General features: G+C 41.5%; 1 protein-coding gene across 2 annotated transcripts in view; it reads left to right on the top strand.

Moving 5' to 3' along the window:
* Window positions 1-26033, top strand: part of STX16 (syntaxin 16) — a 127032-nt gene that overhangs the window by 50318 nt on the left and 50681 nt on the right. For both annotated transcript variants that reach the window (XM_078651845.1, XM_078651846.1), the window contains exons 2-4: window positions 15093-15200; window positions 16773-16913; window positions 23345-23507. In XM_078651845.1, the coding sequence (XP_078507971.1) occupies window positions 15093-15200; window positions 16773-16913; window positions 23345-23507 (412 nt within the window). The remainder of the gene's footprint in view (window positions 1-15092; window positions 15201-16772; window positions 16914-23344; window positions 23508-26033) is intronic.

Here is a 26033-nt window from a genome sequence, read left to right as displayed (position 1 = left end):
CAGGCAGAGTGCCAGTGGAGGCGCAATTACTGCCCCTCCCTGAGGGCTCGTCACAGGCTTCTTCTCTATAACTATAAGAAAGCTATCCTTCTAGCTAAGACCGAATACTTCACCGGGAAGATCATTTTAGCGGCTAATAAATCCAAGGAGATTTTTTCTATTGTCCACAATTTAGCTGCATCAGACAGAGCTAATCCCAATCCTGTTCCTTCCCAATCACTCTGCTATTTACTCAAAGATTTTGTCCTTGAAAAAATCGTCAATATCAAACGAAATATCCCCGTCATCCTCTCCTTTTCCCCCCTCCTTCCTCTCCCCCTCCAGTCCCCTCCCTTGACGGTTTTTCACCTATCTCCATGGAATCTTTCCTTGCTCTACTTAGAAAGGTCAAGTCCGGTTCTCCTGCCGATTGTGGTCCTGCACATATCTTAAGGGATTTGTTTTCTGCCTGCCCTGACCCTCCTCTGTTCCTTCTAAATGCGTCCATCTCTCAGGGCGCGGTCCCGGCTCCTTTCAAATCAGCTACAGTTATCCCCATTCTAAAAAAAACGGGCACTGACCCCTCTCTCCCTGCCAATTTTAGGCCCATATCCTTGCTTCCTTACCTAGGCAAGATATTGGGGAGCCATATTACTTCCTGTCTTTCGTCTTATATCGAAGACAACCACCTATTGGCCTCCCACCAAGCGGGCTTCCGTCTGGCCCATTCAACAGAATCTGTGGTCCTTTCTGTCTTGGACGAGCTGAAGAGCAAAGCAGATTCCAACTCTCCCCAAGCCTTGGTGCTTCTTGATTTGTCCGCTGCTTTTGACACGGTCGACCATTCCATTCTTCTCGATCGTGTCAGAGCAGCGGGCATCCGTGGGACCGCTCTTACGTGGCTCGCCTCATTTCTCCATGGCCGGACGCAGGCGGTCCAACTCTCGAGTTTTTCCGCCCCTACCCGCATGGTGCCCTGTGGGGTCCCCCAAGGTTCCTCCCTTTCCCCTCTTCTTTTTAATCTTTATATTTACCCTCTCATTGTTTCTTTGCTTAACAAGGAGGTCTCCATATTTAATTATGCGGATGATCTCCAGCTTGTTTTTGATCTTTCTCCTTCCACAGATTCCATTCTTAAATTTCAAACTACACTCATTTTTATTTCTGATTGGATGAATCAAAATCATCTCAAACTTAATCCGGACAAAACGGAGCTGGTCCTGACTGGCGGTCTTACCAGTCCCTGGTCTCCTGCCTTTTGGCCTTCCACCCTCGGCTCTCCCCCGGTCCCTCCACTTCGGTTAAAACTTTGGGGATCAAAATTAGTCAGTACCTCTTCATGCGTCCTCAAATTAGTTCTGTAGTTTCATCCTGTTTTTTGTCCCTTAGAATTATCCGTAAGATTTCTCGTTTCTTTTCTTTTGATGCCCTTAAACTCATTGTTTTGGCAATGATTCTTTCCCGTTTGGACTACGGCCACTGTCTGTACGTGGACATCCCTGCCTATGAAATGCGGCGCCTCCAGTCCATCCAGAATCAGGCCGCCCGTCTCCTCTACCGGCTCCCCAAATTCCACCACATCACTCCCTTATTAGAGTCCCTACTCTGGCTCCCCATCTTACAGAGAACTTTCTTCAAGATGGGTTGCATGTTTTTTATGGCCCGTGCCCGTACAGCCCCAGCTTACATAAACTCCATGATTACCCCCTATTTTCCTTGTCGCAATCTCCGCTCCTCAACCCAGGCGCTCCTTAGTGTCCCCCGCTTCCGAAAGTCCAGAGTGGGTGGCACTAGGTTCTCCACCCTTGCCCCCCGGTTTTGGAATAGTCTTCCTCTGACCATCAGGTCTATTACCATATATCTCCACTTCCGTAAAGCACTTAAAACTCATCTGTTTGCCCAAGCCTTTTCTCTGCAGTAATTTCCTGGTGCTCCCCTCTTCCCCGTTTGTCAATCGCTCAGCGCCAGGAAACCGCTTGGTAACAGAGCGCTTTACAAATCTTTTCAACTTTCAACGGTTGTTGACCAATTAACTTTTTTGTAACAAATCCATCTCTCATACAAACTGCCATGTTTAATAACCCACAGCCATTTTGTATTCCCATGTTACATTAACCTACAGCCTGACAATTATCTGCGATAGCTTGAAATGCACTGTATAGAGTATAGCCAGAGAATTAGATAGGAAGACCATGATAAACAATACACCCCATCTTCTAGTGTTCTCAATGATGACAAACTTAACCCGAACTTCCTGGTTGTCCGTGGTCCTGTTGGAGGCTACACCAGCTCAGGAGGCAAGGTAATAGCCCATGCCCCTTGGTCAACTGCTGACTTAATGTAAATAAATAGTTGCCCATACTCCGTCGTTCCCAAAGTGGAAGCCACGCCAACAGCACACCCCTGCAACAGAGCGAGCTCTCCCACTGTGCATCACTCAAGCCGGGTTAACGTTAACCCTGATAAGTACAAATACATACATAAAGCAGCTTTAATAATTTGTGTAAATATCAGTTTTTTTAGTTTCCTTCACTTGTCCCATGAAGCCATCCCTGCTTTTTAAGATGAAATATGTATATACATTAGCAGAGGTGGCAAAGCAAATAAACATGTTACTAGAGGGTGGACACGATCATCAACCAGCCAAGATACAAAGTTACAGTACAGCCAGTTAACAAAACTTTAAAAAGTGCACAAAAAAGCAATAATGTCCGCGAAAGAAATAAACTGTGCATGTTTAAAGAGACAGACCGGGTAATGTACCGGCTGACTTTTCCGTTCACACTGGGGCATTTTATGGTGAATTCTAATGCAAAACATGATTAACAATAATAAGGATAAGCAATCGGCAGTGATAGACAATGGAAATGTGTGAAACCTTGTCTGACGAGTCGCAACATGTTCTTGGATGTATCAATCTTTAGCATTCATTCATTTTATGTTGTTGACATTTTCCGTTCTTTTGCCTCTATTGCAAATTCTAAAATATGGCGCTATTTGTCAACCGATGAACGCACTGAATATCCGGAACTGCGTCATGATCAATGTGTGCCTGTGCTAATCTTGACTTGTTTGCATGCCTGCGCCTCGGTTTGCATGTGCGGTGACATTTCCATGGTTTATGCAACTCGTAATTATTTAGCTCATATGCCACCTGTTGTACTTATTAATTTTTGTGTCTGATAGCGCGCTTCTTATGAAGTTTTTCCAAAAAAGAATATGGCTAAAGCATGTTTTTCCCTATTTTGAAGGAATACTTTTCAGTCAGGTAAAATTATGAATGTTACAGTGCCCAGAAATATATTTTTATCTATAATGTAAAGAATCATAATTATAGTTATAGTGAAGTAAATGTTGAAGTATTATGTGCGGTAGACATGTAGATCTCAGAATATAAATGAAAAGAAATCCATTTATTTATTTGGTTATTGTTGAAAAACTGTTGCAGAAATAAGAGCGCATTAGACCACAAACAGAAGCAAATGAGAGGCGATGCAATTGTTGATTGGTGGGTGATGTTAGGAGAAAGAGAAAGCAATAAAAAAAAAATCTAGAGGTAGTTACTTGCCAAAGGTTTCTAGCGATGCTCCCCAATGCTGTGCAGCACAGCTAAAGACTAACAAAAACAAGCAGCAAAAAGACACGCGGCCGCTAGACAGGCTCTGTGGTGGGGGAGGAGCGTTTAAGCACGATCAAGACGGAGAGGCGGAGCGAGGCATGCACGCTTGTGCGCGTAACCGCATGCTCTATGCCTCACAAAAAGCTGGGGTCGGCTTTTTTAAGCCAAGTAACTAAAAGTCTGGTCAGAGCAACGCATGCGCTGGCTCAGGCGAGACCTAAAAGGGGTGATTGCGGAAAACCTTGCACCCTGTCGCAGGCACCCCATAGTGCCTGCAACACTGTGCATGGTTGTAAAGAGGGGACTCATGGGTACCCTCATGGGCCCCAACCGTAGGCCTCCGGGTAACGGAGGCCCCGCTATAGGCCTCCAAAGTCAGTTTCCAACAGTCATTCCGTGTCGGGCAGACCGATTTGGAAGGCTTTCTGAATCTGACATTGTAATACATCGGTCGTAAATAGGTCCGTAGAGCGTTACAATTCAGCTCCGACTGACTTAGATTCTCCGAATGCCAGTCGGAACAGTTTCGGAATGATCGAACGATTACCTTCCATCGTAATTGGTTGGAAACATGGGTTACCTGATTGAACAAAGAGAAGTTTAAGGTCATACAGTTGTATAATTGATCTCCTTGGAGTTTGATCTTTGAGAAATCCAGTCCTGCATTGACACCAATTTATAGCACAAATAAAGAAAGTCTGCACTTTTTAAGAATGCACTTTGAGCTGAATTGCCAATATGGTGCTTGTTGACATTAATAATCGTGCTTCACACACGTACACGTCATTTGCTGTTCTGGACATGCGGGTGCGCCCTTTTTGCCTGGGGCACATTTCAGTATGAATCACATACTGGAGAGTGAAAAGTGAACACGTGCTGTCATTGGTATTGTGACTTACTGGAATATAAAGCTAGGGTGTGTGGAAGGTGCAGTGATGCCACTCTCTCCTTCCATCTCCCCGTGCCATGCCTCCCCCTTGCCCTCACTAATGTGTATGCCTTCAGTTTGGCAGGCACAGGCAACCAGTGACACTGCCTAGTGCAGGTTTTGCTGTCCTTAACGTAGAGATCGCTGCATATTGGACACAGATCAGAAACTATCACAATTTCCTAGGCTGCCTGAACCCATTCTAAAATGGCAGCAGCCCAAGAAACTTAATGTCATATGCAACTCGTTTTTTAGCACTTAGAAATGACTGGTTTTTGGAACCACTAATCATGAAATGTGTATTTGAAATGTTTGTTTGTTCATATGTCATTCGATAATTAAGACGTTGCTACTTTCTAGTATATGGTCTTTACAGTGAGGGCTATGGTATAGTTGATACCATTGATATTGTTCCCAAGTTTCCTGTTTTGGAATAATTTGTTCAGTGAGGTTTTATTTCCATGTCCTGGAAAAAAAAATGAATACTGATCTCACAGGAAAGTCTCACTTCATCTCACTGATCTGTTTGTCCTTGGCATCGGCTTTACTGGCGTGCATGTTCAATCTTATTTATTCATTTTATTTATTTATTCAGAGTTTTATATAGCGCGAACAAGATCTTTACAGATATCAGAGCGCTTCACAGCAACAGGGGGTGAGGGCAACAGGAGGGTGACGCAACATAATATTGGGTACAGTATAATATTCAATAGCATGATTGGATAGCAGTCAAGTCCTGATAAAATACCAATAAACAATCAGGTAAACGATAATATAAGACGGTGCAGAGTCTTTGATCCAACTACAATAGAGATCAGGAGAGCTTAGGCTATAGGGATGGCTTATACCAATTTCTAAGAGTTACTGAGAACAAGGGGTAGCGAACATCCAGTTTCAGCAAGCTAACGTGTACAATATAGTAACAGGTAGTGAGTGAATAGCATAATAGGATCGCAATCAATTAGGCATATGATATCATTAGACATTAGACAATCAGGTAGCCAATGATGCAAAAGCGGTGCAAAGTCTCAGATCAACAACAATAAAGTTCAGGTGAACTTGGCCATAAGGATGGCTTTCACCTCTTTCTTGAAGAAGGCAGTGGAGGAGATAAGCCTGGTTTCAGGAGGGAGTGCATTCCAGATCCTGGGTGCCATTCCGGAGAAGGAGCGTTTGTACGTTTTTTCCTTCCGGAATCTGCGAGGTTTCAGGAGTAGATTTTTTGTACTTCTATTGGATCTCGAGCCTCCTGATATAGTCACCTTTTGAGAGAGGTAGTTGGGTGCCTTGTGGTGTATGGCCGAGTGTGTCATAACAGCAATTTTCAGCTGTATTCTGGCTTCAAAGGGCAGCCATTTCAGGGATTTCAAGTCAGGGGATATATGAGAGTGTTTTCTTGAGCCAGTAATGAGTCTCGCAGCAGCGTTCAAGGAGGCTCTTAGGGGTGCAGTTGTTGCTAGAGGGAGTCCGCTGAGGGCCACAATTCCATAGTCTATGCGGGGGATGACTAGGGCTTGTACAGCAGTTTGGAAGTCTTTGGCAGGGAGGAAGGGTTTAAGTTTCCTCAGTGTGTTGATTTGGAAATTAGCTCCTTTCGTTGCTTTGCTAATGTGCTGTTGCATGTTGAGCTTTGCGTCAAGTGTGATGCCTAAGGATTTCGCAGAATCCACGATGGTGGGTCGGACATTGAGTGCTGTTAGGTGATTGAGCCAGATTTGGGTGGTGGTAATTTTCGCAGGGGGTGATATCAGTAGGAACTCAGTTTTCAGAGCATTTAGTTTAAGGTGATTATCGGCCAACCACGATTGGGTGTTTCTAAGTGTGTAGTTCAGGAGTTTGATGTCATCCGGGGATTGTACCTTTAGGTAAAGTTGAGTGTCATCGGCATACATGTGGAAGTGTACATTGGATGCTTGGAGCAAGGTGGCAAGTGGCACATATTTTAATTGTTTGTCATTGAACTGCTTACTTCAGGTATTCTTCACTTGTATCTTTGTGAAATGTTTATCGGCGTTTCTCCAAGCATCCTGGTTAGATGGTGCACTGATCTAAAATGCTAATGAAATTCAGCCATTCTATAGTATCTAGTTCTTGATAGCTGTTTTAAAGAATACGTAGCCTATTTTCTACAACTACCCCCCATGCTTATAGGTCAGTCAGTGTGCTGAATTTTCCCAAATTATCTATGGGTTAATCAGTTTCACAGTGTGAAAAAGATACACAATTCTGGATGGTTAGTCTTCCGAGATTTGATTTCCTATCGCAGCAAGCTACAGGAAGTCAAGGGACCTTTCTTCGTAGCAAATGTCTACACTATTAGACATATTGTAGACTTTCCCATCAATCCACTCATGGCTGTCTGCCGTGTAGCACCTCGTACCTATGTAAGCAACTGACCATGTTTAATTATCCCTCCTGAAGTGAGTTTTCCCCCTCCTTGCTAAAAGGTCTTTAAATCCAGATGAACTCTTGAACTATTACCATTTCTTATCATGGATATCTTCATGGAACGAGCTGCTCCATTTATCTGCCAAAAAATGCTGATCAGCAGGAACTGGGTCATGTCACTGATATATCACCGAAACAACAGCATTGTAGTTGTCAACGATGCCCAGACAACTGAGAACCTTAACTATTAGTTTCTCTTGACCTAATGAAAGTGCTCAACATTGTTGGTCATCATGCCTGCCACTTCTACTTGCCCTCCAACACAAGAATCGTTGGCTTTGATTGGTTACTTGCAATCCTTTAACACAGAACACTGTCTTTTGATAGTCCTCATCACCTATGTTTTCCTTTATCTTTAATTATGGCGTGAGTTTTAAATTGGACTTTAGATAACAGTCTCACTTCAACATTTGCCTGGGAATTATTTTCAGTATGAGAGTATGCTTCTTTATACATCGGCTCGTTCCTTCTATTTATAGAAGCAGGCTGCCGCAGAAGGTTTTGATATGGGATATTCCAAATAGTCTCCTTAATATCCTAGTAGTTCTGCGAATTAGAAACAGGATAAATGTTCAACTGGACAAAAGTGAGTTTGACGACAGATTTAACTGAAAATGACCTAAGACAGCATCAGCAATAGTTTACATTTTATTCGGATGGCATTTTCAGGATACTTCTTAAGTCAATAGTTACTGTAGTCTGTGGACCAGTTAAGCCCTAATTGTAAGGAAAATCATTTAAAAATCAACTTAACACAGCAAAAATGTTTTCTAAAAGTATAATAAAACTCACTTATGATTTATTTTTAATGAAAATTTGGGTAGGACTGTTAACCTCGGTATGTGATTTGATCATCATCTGAATTAGTCAAACTGAGCTTTTTTTAAACAATGAGAGGTCATGCAAGGTGAGGTAGGTTTTCAAAAGTTTTTGTTGCACATTCCACCTGTTCTTAGCTAGCATTGGTAATAAAAACGTGAAGCCAAAATACTACCACAGTTACTATATGCGATTGATTGTAACAGCGTGAATATTAATCCAAATCTATTTGGAAATTCTTCCTTTAGTTTCATGCCACTGTTTGTCTGGTGGTTAGAAAGCAACCTTACATGCTCACGGAGAAACTCTATAAACTGATATCTAGAGTGAATTTACAACTGCTAAAGAGCTACCTGCTTCTATTGGTAAAACTGCAGAGACCGCCCATTATAACATACAAATAGTAAAGCTATCGGAATCAGTCTCTGTTTTCATATTTGGCTACTAGCAGTTTTTGTTGTCTGCCGAAGCTCATGTCAACAACAAATACTTAAAGTAGCATTGCCTTAGGGCCCGCTGACTTCAGCCATTGGCTTGTTAAGGTGAACCTCCTTCGGGCATTGGCTCAAGCGGGTGCCAGTCAAATTTTGGCATCAGTGCACAGCATTTCACAAATGTTTACATGTTTTCAGTGTATATTTTGCATTTGTAACTGGGCTCAAAATAGCCCGCCTCCATAAACTCGGCTGATAATTTGCAGTCACAAGCCACACAGTTTCCTGGCTCTTCATCCCAAATCCCCATCCAGAGCGCTTAATGCCTACTCTGCTACTCAGCTGTGCCGCTTAGTGAAGGTGTAAATTGCAAAGCAACATACCTGCTGGTGCTGCTGCAATCGGATACTTCGCTCCCATGGTGGCGAGAATTCCTCTACCTTCTCCGGGCTGCCAGTGTCCGTGTGGGTCCAGCCGCAACCTCCACTCCATAGGCCGCCTCACATTGCAGTGAGATGGTTGGTATTGAATCAGTTGCTGCTGCAGTATCAGATTGTGCAATGTAGTTCTGGAAGCCCCTGGCTTCTGTGACATCCTACCTCCGAGAGACCTGCTCACCTGAAAAGATCAGCAGGAGAGGCACTGGCTACTACCAATAAACTGCTGGAGGGGGAAAAGAGCTATGTGCTGACCAAGTTAACCTTCTGGGCTGGGAGTGAGAGGCAGCGGGCCAGTGCAGACTGTGTTGGACCCCAAAGGTGTAAGCCATACATGTTGATGCTGCCTCAACACCGACCACCTTAACCGCATGCGCGCTAGCGGAATTCTGCTCCTGTGCTGAGTTTTTTAAAACCGCACTTTACATGACGAGCTGGGCTCGTCATGAGCGTGCGAGGAGGCTACCTCATGACGAGCCCAGCTCGTCATGAGCGTCGAAGGGGTTAAAAAGCATCACATACTTCAGAGGAGTCTTTCATCAGGAAATCACATTTTTTTTCTCTTCATTAATCATCTTTCAGTCCAATCACTTATTCTATTACACTGCAATCTTTTATTCAGGCTCATAATTTTGGTTAAATGACACTTCGGAACCCCATATTGTCAAATCTCAAACTTGTGGATACTTAAACAGTGAAATCCAAAGAGGACATTAACTTTGTTTGTTATCATTTGAACTACTTGCAAGGCTGTCTCAAGGAACCAAAGCAATTATATTCTAAACTGAAGATTCATTGAAATAATCTGTATCCCCACATCTCCTTTTAGGTCCTTTTCTTGTCAACGTAGGGTTGATCTCTCGTGCTAAAGACTGGTGTACATGATTATGTAATATTTCATTAATTTTTCATCTTATTTTCTAATTCTCGTTACATGTATTATATTGACATTAATTCTGTTGGGTAAAGGTGACTTTGCGTTCGAACTAGCCACTTCACTTTTGAACCCCATGTCAGTTTTGCAGGTACAAAAAACACATTCCTAGGGTGCACGTCCTTCAAGAATACAGATCTCTAAATGTGCTGTTAGCAGCTCACTTTGTGCAAGGCACCAGGAAAATATTTAAAACAAATGACTAGAACATACACATACACGTTGCTGCCACACATAGCACTCAACAACATAAGCCTATTAAAACAAAGAGAACATAAACCTAAAGCAAGGCAAACCTGTTGGCTTTGCCAGTGCCTGTTAAAATTATAGTACAACATTTCATGAGAAATGCTGTTTTAATAGTGAATGTAAATGTTACAGAACGAAACCAGAGCACAGTGACTACTTTAGTAAAATATAATCAATCTGAAATACTTATCTCAATTTTACAATGTGGTTTGAAGAGATTTTTTTTTTTAAATGGGGGACCCACATTGTATGCTTCTCAGGCTGGTTCGTTCTCCAACCCTTTATACTAAAAGTGTGCAAAACCACGCTTCAGGACAGGTTGTGGTCTTCTTCCCAAATGTGTCGGAAATGTTTTATTTAAACCATTTTTTGAACAAACGGTATCAGCAGGACAAATGACTCGTTAATATAAGGCTGAAACAAATATTTATTTATTTATTCAGGAGTTTTATATAGCCCTAGCCTGACCCGAGGGTATTGGAGCGCTTCACTGCAGTTTTAGAGTATGCTTCACAGCAGTTTTTGAGTAAGATTCATACAATAAAGCCGTATTCTACATATAGGTTCGGAAGGTCCGTGTTTGCTGAGGAGCATTGAGGTAGTACGTGAGTCCTGAGATACCTTTTAGAGTGCACGTTGTCTTGGGGTGGATACAATAAAGCAGTATTTTACTTTTAGGTTCGGAAGTCCAAGTGTGCTGGGCAACATTGAGTTAGTCCATGAGTCCTGAGATAACCTCATAGAGAGCACGTTGTCTTGAAGTTGAACCAATTAGGTGGGGGGCAGATAGGGGTCAAATAGCAGGGAGGAGGTAAGTCTTAGAGCAGCAATGCCTGGGAGAGATGACAAGCAGGGATTTGCGTTTGGATGGCGGCTATCCATTCTGGAGAGAGCGGTTGAGGAAAAAGGACTTTTCGGTGTTTTTTTAATTTTGTGAAGGATGAGATAGTCCTAATACCGACTGGGATAGCGTTCCAGATTTTGGGCGCATTTCCGGCGAAGAACCGTGCGGCCGTTTTTTTGTTTGCGTGTTTTCATAGGGATGAGTAGTACGGTGCTGGAGCTTCTGAGGTTCCTTGTCTGACCAGCTCTCTTGTGCTTTGCAGCTAAATACTCCGGTTTTTCCTGTGTGCAGGCTTTGTGTGTGAGGCAGGCAGTTCTGAAACTGGCACGCAATTCGACTGGGCGCCATTTTAGTTCTCAGAGTGCTGGTAAAATGTAGTCGTATTTCCTGATTCCAGTGACCTTTCTCGCTGCTGCGTTGAGAAGAGATTTGAGGGGAGCTAAGTGAGATTTAGTTGTACCAGTGAGGGTGGCATTCCCATAGTAGAGTCTGCATAGCACCAGTGATTGGGTGGCTTGTTTGAGGTCGTTGGTTGAGATGAATGGTTTCATTTTGTTAAGTAGCTTCAGGTTGATGAAGGCACTCTTTGCGGAGTTCTTGATGTCTTGGGCCATGTCAAGTTTTGAGTCTAGGGTGATTCCTAATGATTTAGCGGAGTGGGTCAGTGTGATTGCCGTTAAGAGCATCCAGAGCTTTTAGCCATTCCGAAATATGAGGGTTCTGTTCTTTGTTGGAGACGAGGAGGATTTCGGTTTTATCTTGGTTGATATATATTTTTTAAGTAAATTTCTCTTAAATGTATTTCTACAAAGTTGAATTGTTTGTATTTTAGATAAGGATCTAGTGTGGCAATTTGGGAGACCCTATTAACAAACTCAATTGTCGTAAAGATTATAAATATATAATTTCTTCCGACAATTGAGTTTGTTAATAGGGTCTCCCAAATGGTCACACTAGATATATATATATATATATATATACTTATTCCACGAACCAGGCAGACAATTCAGCAACCAAAGGCAGAGAACACACACAGATTTTTTTTTAGCTGAATGCTTTATTGTGCAGACTCACCTGACAAACGTGTTTCCCCTTAAGGTTTCTTCAATGTATATATATATATATTTATTTTTACCTCCCTTGTCAATGTGAACAGAGTTATGGGTAGTATCTCAACAAGCATACAGAGAAAACTGTAAATTATCAGTTCTTTCGATAATTCACTACAGGTATTATAGCACCGAAAATACCGGCTGAAAAATGTATCAAGAAAAGCAAACTTACTGAGCTGCCTAGCAAAAGCTTTCCATGCGCATTGATCTGAAGACATTGGTTCAGGTTGACCAACTCAAACCCACACATACAGCTTTACAGATGCATTATCTGGCCAGCCTCTGGACGGCAAGTAAATTGGCTTTAACAGCTATTAAAAATTAACTTTTCAGAATATGACCCGCTCCAATTTCCAAAACTATTTTTTGCAGTCCGTTTTTTTCCCTTCCATTCAGCTTCTATTAGTAATGCATATCTCAAAGCGCCCGAAGCTACTCTCTTTGTGCAGGCCCATTTTATGGGGTTGTCATGGCACTACCTACGTAGAAGCCTAGACGATGCATTCAAAATTCAATTAAGTGCAGTCGTTTGATGATTGCTGTACGCCTACTTAGAGCTCCACAGTCTGTTGTAGCTTCACAATACAACCTGTGTTCAGAAAGTGCTTCGCAGTGACTGCTTCAGGGGTACAAGCCGCAATTGAACCCCAGGCAGTGGCCACAGTGACACACTTGGGACAAGAGTGCGATATACGGTTACTGCTGAATGGTGGATCTGGATTACTGTAACAGTAGGAACCCTCATGCAAGAGTTACTTTGGGTGTTTATTTCTAGTTGGTGTCTGGCACAGGACCCCAAGAGTAGGGCTTGGATGCATGCTCTAGAGGAGACTTGTATGGTAGAGTGAGGCGAACAGCAGACTTTGAGACGGTTTATCGAAGCCCACGGATAAGATTTATCAGTGCCTTTTCTTCTACGTGAACTGTATGCAGTTGCACCTCCTGCCAGCTGCAGAGTGCATTGTATAGCTCCTTCCCGGGACCTACAAAACTCTTTTACCCTTAATACAGGTTAGGCGCAGGGTTACCTCGTGGCTGGAATTAACAATTCTGGTCTGTATCTCCGTGCACAAATTCGTTTACTACCGGTTTTTAAGTCACAGAATGAGGAATTCATGTGGAGACCTTTTTTTTGGGTCACATTTCACACAAAATTCCCAGTTCCTTGTGTTTTACCGGTCCCATCTACTTTGAGCAGATAGTCATCTGTCACCCATATTTCATGTCCTTAAACAGGGGTACCGTTGTGCCGAGTTGCAGGGTGGCTTCTGCACTGCTCCCTCCTGCGATATTTTCTCGATGCAACCATGCTTTCCCCCGTACCAACGTGGTACCCTCAGAAGTGGCTGGGTAGGGTCTTCTTGGAGCCGTCAGAATCGCGGCCCTTGCTTCATTTACTGGGGGGTGCTGCTCTGTTGCAGTCAGCGTTGGAGCCCAGATGCTTTTGCCCCCTCCGCACCCGCTCAGCGTGCCCCTTATGTTCGTGGCTGCAGTGCTGTTTGCTAGCAGAAGACTGCGCCCACGTTGTGTTTGTGAAGCCTCCACACACAAAGGTTTCTAATGCGGAGACAAACAATCCCAGGCCCATGAAAGAGAAGCACCTTTCTCTCTGCATAGCTACATCTGTTGCCATGGTAACACCGCCGTGGAAGGTAAGTAACTCATTCATGAGTAGTTTCCACCACGTGATAACGCTCGCCATCAAATCGGTGAATACTACCTCAGAAAGCGCTCTGTTTCCGTGCTCTGACAATATCGCCTTAGCAAGCACTCGAGGAAACAGCGGGGACTAAAATATGACCCGACTGGCTTTTGTAGTTTGCTCGTATATTGCATTCATAATTCCCCTGACGCCCACATTGATGCAATTAAAATAAGCCTGACATGAGCAGGGGTTCGGCACATTGCTGAAGGGGGCAGGCAGACTGCTCCAGATTTAAGATTCTGGACAGAACAGCTTCACTTGCCCATTCGTGCTCATGTAATTTAGGCTGTCCGACCTTCTGAGATTGCAGGGGGGTTGTAGATGATTTATTGTCTTTGGTAAATAACTCGAGGTTAGGTTGAAAATGCATTCAAAATATCATAGATGCTATTTTGAAGGGAACCCAATTTTTAGGTCTTGGGCTAGTCGAAACCTTTCTATTTTACTAAAATTGTGTGTTTAATCGTCCATTGGTCTGTTATGATACTTTTCATCGCCCACTGCAGCATACAACAATGTTTCATCCCACTTAATCCACTGGCTAACTTCATTGAGTGACAGCATTCTTCCCTTTCACTTGGAGCACACCCACACACACAGTAGTTCCCTCAAGTGCCACGAGCTACTAAGGCCCCGTGTGCTTTCTAAGAGAAAAGATGTTTTTGCTTTTAGCCAATGTTTTTTTCTGTTCGTTTATTTTTTGGTAGAGTGACAAGGGCCTGGAAGCTACCCAACAATAAACCTTTGTAAAAAAAAAAAAGTGCATCATAAAAACAAGCATTGACAAGCCAAAAGGCTGGTGGCCAGCATCGGAACCTGTTGATAATTGTTTGTCGGAACTTACAGACCAAAATGTTGTCTACACTTTGAGGCACTTGGACAAAGTAGGTTTAGACTGCCTGCATTTGCGGCATTGGTGTAGGCTAGCGAGAGTTAACTGCTGGTCCTACATGTAGGACCGTGTGTGACCCTATGAGAGACTGGGTATTACCTTACTGGGATCATGGAAGTGGGAAAAAAATTGTACACCAGCATCAACTAAATTGAGAAAGGAGTCTCTCTGAAAATGATTAACCGGCCTGCTGGCCAGAAAATGCTAAGGCCGCATTCTTCATACTCCCAAGTCTCTATAGGATAATTGGGCTTTCTTTTAAACTCGTCCTGTTTTTCAAGTTAAGATGCCATCACACCAACTATGAATTAAAATTTGCAGGGTCTGTGTATCACCCCAATAGGATGAAATTAGAAATTAGCAACAGTTGTTGCAAGTGATTAGGAGAGTGACAAAAAGAGTATGATTTTGAGCAAGGACTCCTATAATAAACGTAAAAAAATATATTTATATAAAAAAATACATTTTTGGGGCTTAAGGTATATTCTGGGAAATACATATCCGATAACTGAACAGCCCAAGTAAGAGAAGCCTGTTTAGGAAATGTGTGTGCTGTGAGTTGTGGTAGATAATGTTTGATATTGGTGTCCAAAGACCCATTAGGCAAATTATGTTGCGTGACGGAAGTATTTACTAGGTTTGCTTGAGAGATTGCTTTCTAACCCAATATATATTTTCCTTCCTTCATGTAGCTCGCCGATGATCGCATGGCCCTAGTGTCCGGCATTAGTTTGGATCCTGAAGCAGCAATTGGTGTCACCAAGCGACTGCCGCCCAAATGGGTGGATGGAATTGAAGAAGTAAGTTTCCACTCTGCTGTGTTCCGTGTACACACAGCCAATGCTTTCATCTGGGTTTTAACAATAACTAAAATACTGTAAATCGAGTATTTGTTAAGCAGGGCCTTGATTTAGGATCAGATTGACTTGGAAGTTTGTCTGATATCAAAGCTGTAGTAGTGCAGGAATCCGTTAGAAACAAGCATTGGCAAATGTGCCAGAGCAAGTACAGACTGGCGTTCGAAAATGCAGTTTACATGCATTGCAGCACAAATGCTGTTTGACTTGAAAGCCTGCACATTGGCATACCAGTGCTAGGAAAATGTTTCAAGAAAGGATTGCTATCTGAATAGATCATATATAGGAGATTTAAAAAAAATGAAAGTTACAAACCGAGTAATAATTGAGTGTACTTTTCAGATGTAAAATAGACCCTCATGCCTTCCAATGGAAACACATAATGCAAGGTGATGCTGCGCAAAATAGCCAATAGTACGAGATATTTGCAACATGCATCTTAACATTGCTGAAATCTGCTTTTCTGGCAAGCTCGCTTACTGTGCACCTTGTAATGTAGTGGAGAAGCGTGGCTCAGTGGTTAGAGGCGGCAGACCCGGAAGCTGAGATCAGCCGTGGACCAGGGTTCGATTCCCCGCCTCGGCGGGTCTCGGGCTCAAAAATTCCACGGACTCGACAACTCTCGCTCCGGTGCCTACTCGACTCACGGGGTCACACTCTGCGACTCTGGGCAATAGCTTGCTTAATCTCCACTACGGCCCCTCGCGGCGGGATGCCTGGCTTTCACCTTGTGAATACCCTGCCGGGGTATCTCACAGGGGAATACCAGGACGGGTTCCCTAAGCAAGCGCCTTGAGACCCCTGGGTGATTAGTGCGCTATATAAATCGAAATACATTTACATTTACATTTACATGTGGGACACGGTGCTGCTTGTGAGCCAAAGATGGGCCTGGTGATTTGTTCATTTGCACTTTGCATTGGCATCTCTATTTAGTGAGGGCAACCGCACGTTAAAAAAAGATTTAAAGTTCTGAGCACGTTGATCTACTAAGTGGTTACTTAGCGTTTTACACACAAGTGGATGGGGGGAGCTGTTTTCATTATTTAAATAGGAGTCTCCAAAAAATGGTGGATTCTTTCCATATGTTTGAGAAGGACTGCTATTTCATTATCATCAGATCCTTTTCAACAAGTGATAAAACAAATCTCCAATACTTTGATGGTGCTAACTTGTTTGTTTCCAAAGTCTGGTTTTTATAAGAGGGCACTTTAAAAACAAGTAAAAGATGGAGGCAGAGCGCAGGTGAAAAATGTATTTACTTCATTTTTAAACAATAAACATGACATTTACTGGTCTTTTAGTCTACTTCGTTAAACATTCTATAGTTTAAAACACCTTAGTCTTTTAATACCAATGCCTGTTGCATAGTTTGTTCATAATCATTCCTCTTTGTTGTTCAGTGAGTGTGTATATCATTTACAGTATAACAAAATCATTTTCATACCACATTAGACTGCCTTGGTATTTCTTTGTTCATAAAAATCTATAATTACTTTTTTCTGGGACTTTTAGATTCAGTATGACATCACCAGGATCAAACTGAAGATGAAGGAATTGGCCAGTCTGCATGACAAACACCTGAACAGGCCAACACTTGACGACAGCAGTGACGAAGAACATGCAATCGAGATCACCACCCAGGAAATCACGCAGGTGCGGTTTTAAGTAGGGATCTAAAACACATTTAGACCATGGATGCCTTTCTCTTTACTGGCCAAGTATTGGCAATGGATGTAGGTCTAGTTTTATTGTGCTGCACCCTTCACTCTCACAGGCACACCACTCGGTCTGCATTCATATGGATCTTTACCTCTGGTGTGCTGGGATAAGATCTAACCAAGAAAGAGAGTTTGCTTGCTGCGGTTTCATGGAACATGAACGCAACCGAGAGCACACAAGAAGAGATCCAAGGCATGTAAGAGGGCATCTGTGGCTGAAGCAGAGAGCTGAGCTGTTCGGGACCAGTGCTAGCAAGTGCCCTGAGCACTATGCATAGTGTCTTAAGGGGTCTCCAAACCGGTCCTGGAGGGCCGGATCCATGCCAGATTTTGTGCATATCCCCATTTAGATACATGTAGCTATTTTAAAAATCTGGCATGAGAAATATTCATTTATTGATTGGTAACCTATGGAGGAAGTCCAATTAGAATTTAACAGAAGTGCACTTTGGTATATTAACACCATCCGTGCGGCGCGTTTTCCTGCTGTGCGCTGAACGTTTAAAAAACCAGCGGTTCATGACGAGCTCAGCTCGTCATGAGCGTACGAGAGGTGTACCGCATGACGAGCTGAGCTCGTCATGAGCGTCGAAGGAGTTAAGTAACCGACATAGCAGCTGCATTTTGCACAATCCAAAGGCGACAGATAAAATATTTTTGTTATTCGAGGAAGACTACATTCCTGTAGTTGAAACTGGATGGCATGCCTGCCTGGGTCATCAAACCTCTCTCTTCAACTTTGGGATAAGGAAGGATTTTTAATAAGCTCTTCAAAATCAAGTAACTTCTGCAAGCATATTAATAATATCACTGGTATAAGGTAACATCAGTGCTGATACAAACACCAACATTTTTGGTCATAGTAGCAGGAGATGGAAGTAGTCCAAGAGCAAGTGCCAATGAAAATGTTCTGTCTTATCAGCATTAAAATTAAAAAAGTTTTCATCAAATATGTGATGGAAGCAAGACACTTCTGAAGATTAAAGTAATTGTCCAACATGCCAATTTGCTGGATAAGGAATTAATTATCAGCAGCATAGTTTAAAAAGAAAGTTAGAAATTAAGCGGCAAAATAATGAATTACAGCAACTAAAGGAGCTAAACAAAACTTACCGAATCCTATAAACTGCACAGTCATTAATCATTGTCTGGTGTTTGTACAAACAAATTGTTTATCCTGTATTCACAATGTAAAACCCCTTCCTATTGTATTTGCTAGAGAGTTCATCATGCAAAACCATTTCCAGTTGCAAATGTCTGCGTTCATTCCTATTCCTATTTTCTCAGAGTTTATGATGTAAGGTCTCTTCCTGTGGTGTTAGCCACAAAAGTGCATCATGAAGAGCCTATCTTTTTGTATTGGTCAGAGTTCATAATATAAAAATGTGTCCCTTTTGAAGTTGTGAGTAAGTAAGTTTACATTGTAAGACCCCTTCCTATTATAATTGTCACACTTGTCAACAAATTCTCCTTATTGTATTTGTCAGAGTTCACAGTGTAAAACCCCTTCCTATTATATTTGTTGCAGAGTTCACAATGCAAAATCCTTTCCTATTGTATTTATCAGAGCTGTCACAGTACAAAACCCCTTCCTATTGGAGAAATCTGTCTGGTTCTGGATGTCCCAGTAGTTACTAAGCTCCAATTGTGATATGGAGACCTCTCTCTCCTTTAATGTCCTAAAGCTCATGTATGTCTCTCCCTCATACTTGGGAGTAATTGCCTCTTTTAGCACATCGCAAAGCAGACTGTGGCTGACTCAGGGAAGTGATGTGGCATGAAATGAAAACTCAGCGTGGCACGAAACTGAATCGGTGTCCAGCCATTCTTCTTCAAACAGAAAACAATACTGTAAAGTACACACAACTAAATACTATGCACAGAAATACAGATATTTACAAATTGTGTTGAAAACTGAAATCCCTTGTATAGTGGCCTTGCAGAATCACTCCGTTACTGCTAACAAAGAATCCCAGAGAAATATCATATGAGGTAACTAACCAGTTGCACCGCTTCCGGTTCCTGTTACCTGTGAGGTACCAGGTGACAATTTGCTTGCTAGCAGGCTCTAACTCTTTCCCACCTCCCCCCACCCCACCACAAAAACTGAAGGCCCCTATATCGGCCTGTACATGATGCTTTTCCTGATAAGCAAGGTTGGGCCTGCAGGCATTGTCAAGACGTTCAGTGTAAAATGAGGCCTGTTGCCTTTTTTCACCACATACATTTTTTTTTTAAGTAAGCCTATTGGCTTTTAAAATGAACATGTGTTATCTGCCTTGAGAGACACATCAAACATTTTAGTCATACCCAAAGTATACATCAATATGAACATAAAGTCTCCCTCAAAACACACTATGAATTTACTGTGACCAGACCTAAAAAGTCACCACTGTACCCCAGAACCTCAAACTGGGGCCAAGTTACCCTTTTAACACTTGTATCTAAGTATTACCAAGCATAGCAGTGCAAGGCTGACTCATGGAAGTGCTGTGGACTAGAAACGCAGAACATTATTACTCTGGTAATCAATTTCTAGACCGTCTTTTTTCTATAAAATGCAAAAAAGTTCTTTACTGCGTACACACACAGCTAAATACTATAATCAAAATGACAAATATTTGTTTTTTCAGGTGAAATTATAAATTGGAACCCATCAGATATTGGCCCTTCACCTTAACCAGGGTACAGATCAGCTCTCCACGAGAAATATCCCACGGGACAACTAACACTATGAATGTAGTCCACTCCCGTTATTTGTGAGGTATTGTTTACAGTTGGAGCCTGCTGGTGCGCAAATCGTCAAAAGTCCAGCAATAGTCCCATGTAGGCTTGTTGATAACCATCAGACTTTTCACATCCAAAAATGTTTGTCTACCGACTTCCTCATGTTGCTAACAATCTAAAATGATAGGCCTGCTGCATTTGCCGCCACGTTTAAAAATCAATAAAATAAGCCTGTTAAATTTAACATGAACATAACCACGCTGTTCTGGCTGAGTGAGACCTGTTAGTCATTACAGACTGAGCCAAAGTAGACATTGCCATGAAGTTTAAGTCTCATAATGGAGACATCAAGCATAAACTATGGCCAATCCTTTAAAAAAATCCTGTAGTAAACTCATCCTGTTTGTATTTTACAAAATCTTAACACCCCCTGTGGTGTTTGTGATGGACTTCACAATGTAAATGCCCTTCCTATTGCATTTGTCAGTTTGCACTGCAATACTTTTTCCTTTTGCATTTGTCATAGTTTACAATGTTTTTGTTTTTTAATTTTTTTATTTTATTTTGTTTGATTTTGTGGCAGTAAGGAAACACAAACATACAACATATACTTAACATCACAATGTGTTTCATAAAACATGAAAACAATTAATATAACCTAAACCCTCACATCCTCTTATTTATACTAGATCATGGGCTTTTTCATAGTTTAAAAAGCTCTTCGAATAAAAAATCTATTTTGAGGGAATATCACATATTATATTGGTAAACTTCCTCTTTTTATTCTAAACAATACAAAATCTATAATTATATGTCAGAGTCAACAAGGAGAAAAAAGTGCAAAGTGCCATACTAGCTAATACAATCTAGAGCTACAAAATGTAAGATGAGATTAGCATTGGAATAATAAAAATATGGTTTACATTGTAAAAGCTATTCCTACTTCATTTGGTTCCCAAATGTTAACCCACTACTGTTATATTTGTCTGAGAGTTCATAATGCAAAACCTCTTCCTTCTGTACTGGTCGCAGGTTACATAATGTAGAAGCCCTTTCTACTTTGTGACCTGGAGTCTGCATTAGAAAATACTTTTTTACACTCATTACAAATGCCTACTGCCTTTAACTTATGCTATGCTTTTCACAATAAATAATTCAGGCCTTCTGATTTTGTCATTGTGTTTCATAATTAACAGGTCTTATCTACGCTATCTGAGATAACATTTCCCACTGCCTTGGGCAATGACTTTTTACCATAACCAACTCCGGGTAACAGTATTGAGAATAATCAGCAGAAGCACATGTCTGTCCAATGAAATTTAAAAGAGTGAAAAATTAACATGTTAGCGTAGTGCTTCTTTTGATGTCAGGAGGTCTGGCAAGCTGCATTTTCAAGCTAGACCTAAAAAGTGCACTCCACTAGATATTGTACAATTAACTGTGTACAGTTTAGTTTGCCAGGCCGATTTAACACAGATCACTGTTTGTTTGTCGCTCAAAGCGAAAGATTACCTTGACATTTTTGGAGTTGCAAATCCGGAATTAGTTTGTAACTGAAATTCACCATCTTTACACCATTCTGTGTAGTTATACCTGTATATTGTATAAGTGAAAATTAGTGGAAAAAATATACTATGTACTAAAATAGTTGTATTTTATGATATATCCTCCCCTATGGTGAAATGTTTGTTCAGCCAAGTCAGTTGAAAAATCGAGTAAAAACCACTTATATAGAATCTACCGATGTCTATAGCATCCATGAAAACTAAAGCCCTCCATCTTCTGCAGTGCTCTACACACAAAAAGTAGCAAAAAATGAAAGTCTGCCATCAGCGGGCACCAAATTGACAAAGAATAGTCCTATGTATAAGCCAGAATGATTGCTCCAACTTTTCCTCCATGACTCAATCTCTGCTAGTTATAGGCCACATAACCCTTCGGATACTCGAAAGATGATATAAGGCCAGTGTAAGTACATATTAATATGTGAAGGGATCCACGATTCCCTTGAATATATGGTGGTGTTTTGCCCCCCACTGAGAATCTTTTAGTTAAAAGTTAGGTATTAAACAATTTGCAGACTGTCACAAGAACCATATCTAAACTTTTTAAACCAAGACTTCACACAGAACCAGTCATACATGGCACACATGGAAATGATATTCTTCCATAGTTTACAATTGTTAACCGTCACAACAAAAAACTACCAACTGCTCGCTTTCACTCTCATTGCTGGAACACTCATTTCTCTGTTCACTTTGCTGACTCCCATCCCTTTACTTTATTCTTGGCAAACATAGTGTTCATTATCTGCCCTCCCTCCACAAGCTCGGACAACCAGTTCGGTAAAAGAGCTTTGAATCTGCCTTTGCATGATAGCTAGTCTCTTTCCATCTACCTATTTTATCTTGTACACGATTGACACAAAATGCAATTGCAGTCCAATATTTTCTCCTCCCCTTTAAATTGTAATAAATAGCTGATCACACTCTTTAATAAGTGTTTTACCCCAGTTCCAGGACCGTGTCAATAATGAATTTAGAAATTAATTTGTAATCTGTGGAAATAAATCTTGCCTCTTATAAAATGTTTCCATTGTTCTTATTCCTGTTTCGTTGTTTTTAACGCATTTGTTGTTTACAGAATGTGCAGATATTCATACATGTAGTGAAACTGTAATTCTATGCCCCTAAATATTTTTGTTGCACAACTGATTAATAAACAACAGAATGCATATGTTTTGACCACATCTGACTACTTTGCGAAATAGCATGGTTTCTAGTGGGCCCATGTAAAGACCACTGCTCTGATAACACTATCAAATAAAACCCTAGCAAGAACACCGACCTCCTCTGGTGGCATCAAACCTAAATATAATGCCTTTAACAGAAAATATTAAAAATAACTTTTAACACAGTCTACAAAAGTATGTATTTTAGGTTGTACATGCAATTTTACCCGAGGAGAGCCATATCAACAGACTTTCTAACACGGTCTATACAATTGTGTTAATCTACATGTGTACACGCAAAAGATACATCATACTGATGGCATTGTCGTAGTTCCCTTTTTAGGTCTGAACATCTAGAATACTTGTTTTTAGTCCTATGACTCCATCTGCCATGACACAGATCAGATCTGTTGTAAACAAAGTTTTGTCAGCAGGCAGCCATTTTAAAATTGGCTGTGGAAGCCTGCTACTTTGTGATAAAGTAAAAAGGGTTTTAGTTGAAGATTGTTAAAGCGATGTTTCGAAGATCAGAAAGCTTCATCCAGTATGATAATAAAGAATGTGTCTTCGTATTTAGGGTTCATGGGCTTCCCTTGAATCAAGTGTCATTAAGTGTGCACCCTTAAAACCTAGGTTTTTGGAAAACGAAACCTATGTATGTATTTTTAGGGCCTTTTAATTTTGTACACATTGTACAGAAGTAAATTTAAGAGCGCAAAAACAAATTTAAGGTTATTGTTTATAGCATCAGGCTATTTTAAAGTTTATATTTATGGGATTGACAGGTTGTCAGATGTTTTTGTTTTTTTTTTAAACTTCTTTTTGCCATTGACAATAGTGGTACACTATTCTGCATGGCCTGTATTCTGTGCTCATGATCTGCTCACATTGCTTTCTCTTAATTTCAGCTTTTTCACAGATGTCAGCGAGCTGTGCAGGCTTTGCAGACCAGGTCACGCAGTTGTACGGAGCAAGAAGAACGAGTACTACGGAATGTCGTGTCTTCCTTAGCCCAGGCCCTCCAAGACCTGTCGACCAGCTTCAGGCACACACAGTCTGACTACCTGAAACGTAAGTATGCACGCTGTCTACCTTTTAAACAAGAGTGGCAAAGGTGTGCACCTTGCTATTCTTTTATGAATAAAATATGTTAGATGAACAATCATTTACAGTCATTTAAAATAGAAATCCTACTTTTGGTCAGGTTTTTGTTTTGGTCTTTCAGTAAAACAAGAGTTTGATTCTAAAAAGAAATTTAAAAAAAACACGTTTGATTCCTTGGTGTATCCTGCCAGTGTGTGTAGGGAGGCCATGCTGCACATTTTCAGTATGCTTCAGGCTCCCTGTGGTGTGCTTTTGGACCCCAAGGATCCGTAAGGGCCTCCCTCCATTTAGACTACCACCCGTGGATACACCCTCTGCACTGCCTATGCCCCTCAAACCCGTTTCACCGGCTTCAGTGCTGACTTTAGGCCTGGTTCCACCATCTGCACTGGTTCCGGAGGAAGATCCACAACGTATAGTGGGTTCCGACTTGGAAGTTGAACTGGTCATGACCCCGGTGGAGGCGGCGTTCTGATCCCAGAGTGGTGTAGCCTATGGGCAAATCGTCCTACCACACTACATTTGCCACACAGTCACATACAGACTTTGCATCAAATTTATGGTTCAGACTCGAACAAAAGCCAGACCTTAAGTGACGATGGGGACAAATATGTCCCACACTATGACTAGGAGCATTGGTATGAAGAACTACATAATGCCAGGTGTCCCATACACTGGGTTGGGATCTTCTCCTGGTCCAGCCACATAGGAGAGTGAATAGTTTGCTGCGGTGATCAGAAAGGCTGCTGTAGACCTTGATTTAAAACCTCTGTGGCCGATTGGTCAACAGACAGGTTACTCGTCGTCACAGACCAGGTCCCTGCAACCTTAATTTTCTCGCAGCACCCAATGCCAGAGAGCTTAGTGGTTCACGTGTCCACCAGTGAGATCAGCCCTAATGCTTTTCCAATGACCTCTCCTGACTGCAGATCCACACTTAAGGAGGCATTTGGCAAGCATCAAGTTTTGTTCCGCCGACCTTGCCCTACACTTCAAAAATGCCAGCTGCCTTCTTGGCTGCTGAACCCATACATTATAGGACATGTTCGATCAGATTTTACAGGCTGTCCCTGAATACTTATGGTATAAACAATGATTTACTTGGTATCCTTTCTCATTTAGAATTGTCTTACTTAGAACAAACGCGCTACATTCCTTTCGTGATTGGGTTATTTAATCACCTTGTTTTTTCATGATTTCATCATTTTTTTATGAGGAAGGAATCTGGCCTTCACATAGTAACTCCACCAGTTTGACGACATATACAACATACATTTATATAAAACACAATTTACACTTTTATTTACAAAAAGAACAAATTATATCAATGAAAAGAGACTATTACAATACTTTTCACAATACAACCACATAAACAACAAAACCAATGTGGAACAGAGATTAACTTCTTTTTGATACACAATTTTTTTTTATTTTTAGCAAAAGTTCTTTTAATTTAAACGCTGTTGCATATTTATCCGGTATGAATCCTTATTCCTTTGTTTTGATCCTTTATTTAAACCAGCAAAAACAATCGCTGAACCGACGCGTTTCAAGCCTCACTGTTTTCTCTGTGGGCTCATCAGGGCATCTTATTTTCACACATTGGACTCATCTGCCAATATGGTAAAGCTTTTATTCCTTTTAAAGCTTTTGTGGTCCTCAAGTGCAATCTATTTTAGATGGGACCTGCACTCCTGATTGTTCGAATGAGACTATAATTTCGGATTTGTTGGCATTCTCTTTAGGCGTTTTCCACTATCCTCCGCCTGCTCACTCTAATTCGCCCGCAACCTTCGATTAGTTGTCTTTTCTGTGTGTATTTCCTTTCTTTCCTGCTTGCTATTCAGTCGCGTTTCCGCATTTTTGTCTTTGGCCCAGGAAGGACTTGCAGTGGTTACTTATGGCCTTTTTGGTGTTTGCTGGATCAGCCTTCTTTGTTTAAACCACCTGTTGTGATGAGGTTTCTTAAAGACTTACAAAACATGCTTCAGCCAAAGCCCTTTGTGACACCACTGGGAGACTTGAATTTGGTCCTCACCTTCTGAATATAGGCCCCTTTTGAGCCAACTGCTGTCCACTGCATCTTTTGACCCTGAAAACTGTCTTTCTGTTCTCAATAACATTAGCTTATTATGCGAGTGAGCTTCAGGCCCTGTCATTCCAGCTACCTTATTATACAACATTTTTACTGGACAGACTTGTGTTAATAATTCTAGATGCTTTTCTGGCTAAAAACAGTGACGCCTTTTCTTAGCGGACAGGCTATCACCCTTTCTGCTATTCGTTGCCCCACCTTACCCCTCGAAAGAGAAGAGGCTCTATCAATTGGACCACAATAGAGGCCTCAGGTTCTACATTGATCTTACCAGAGGCTATCAGGTGGACGATCAGCTCTTTCGAGGTTTATCAGGGGCATAAAAAGGCAAGGCAGTGCAGAAAAGAACCCTCTCTAGATGGATAGCCCTTTGCATGAAATAATCTACAGTCCACTTG

The sequence above is a fragment of the Lissotriton helveticus genome, chromosome 7, assembly GCF_964261635.1.
Source record: "Lissotriton helveticus chromosome 7, aLisHel1.1, whole genome shotgun sequence".
NCBI classification, from domain to species: Eukaryota; Metazoa; Chordata; class Amphibia; order Caudata; family Salamandridae; genus Lissotriton; species Lissotriton helveticus.
This window is presented reverse-complemented; position numbering and strand designations above follow the sequence as displayed.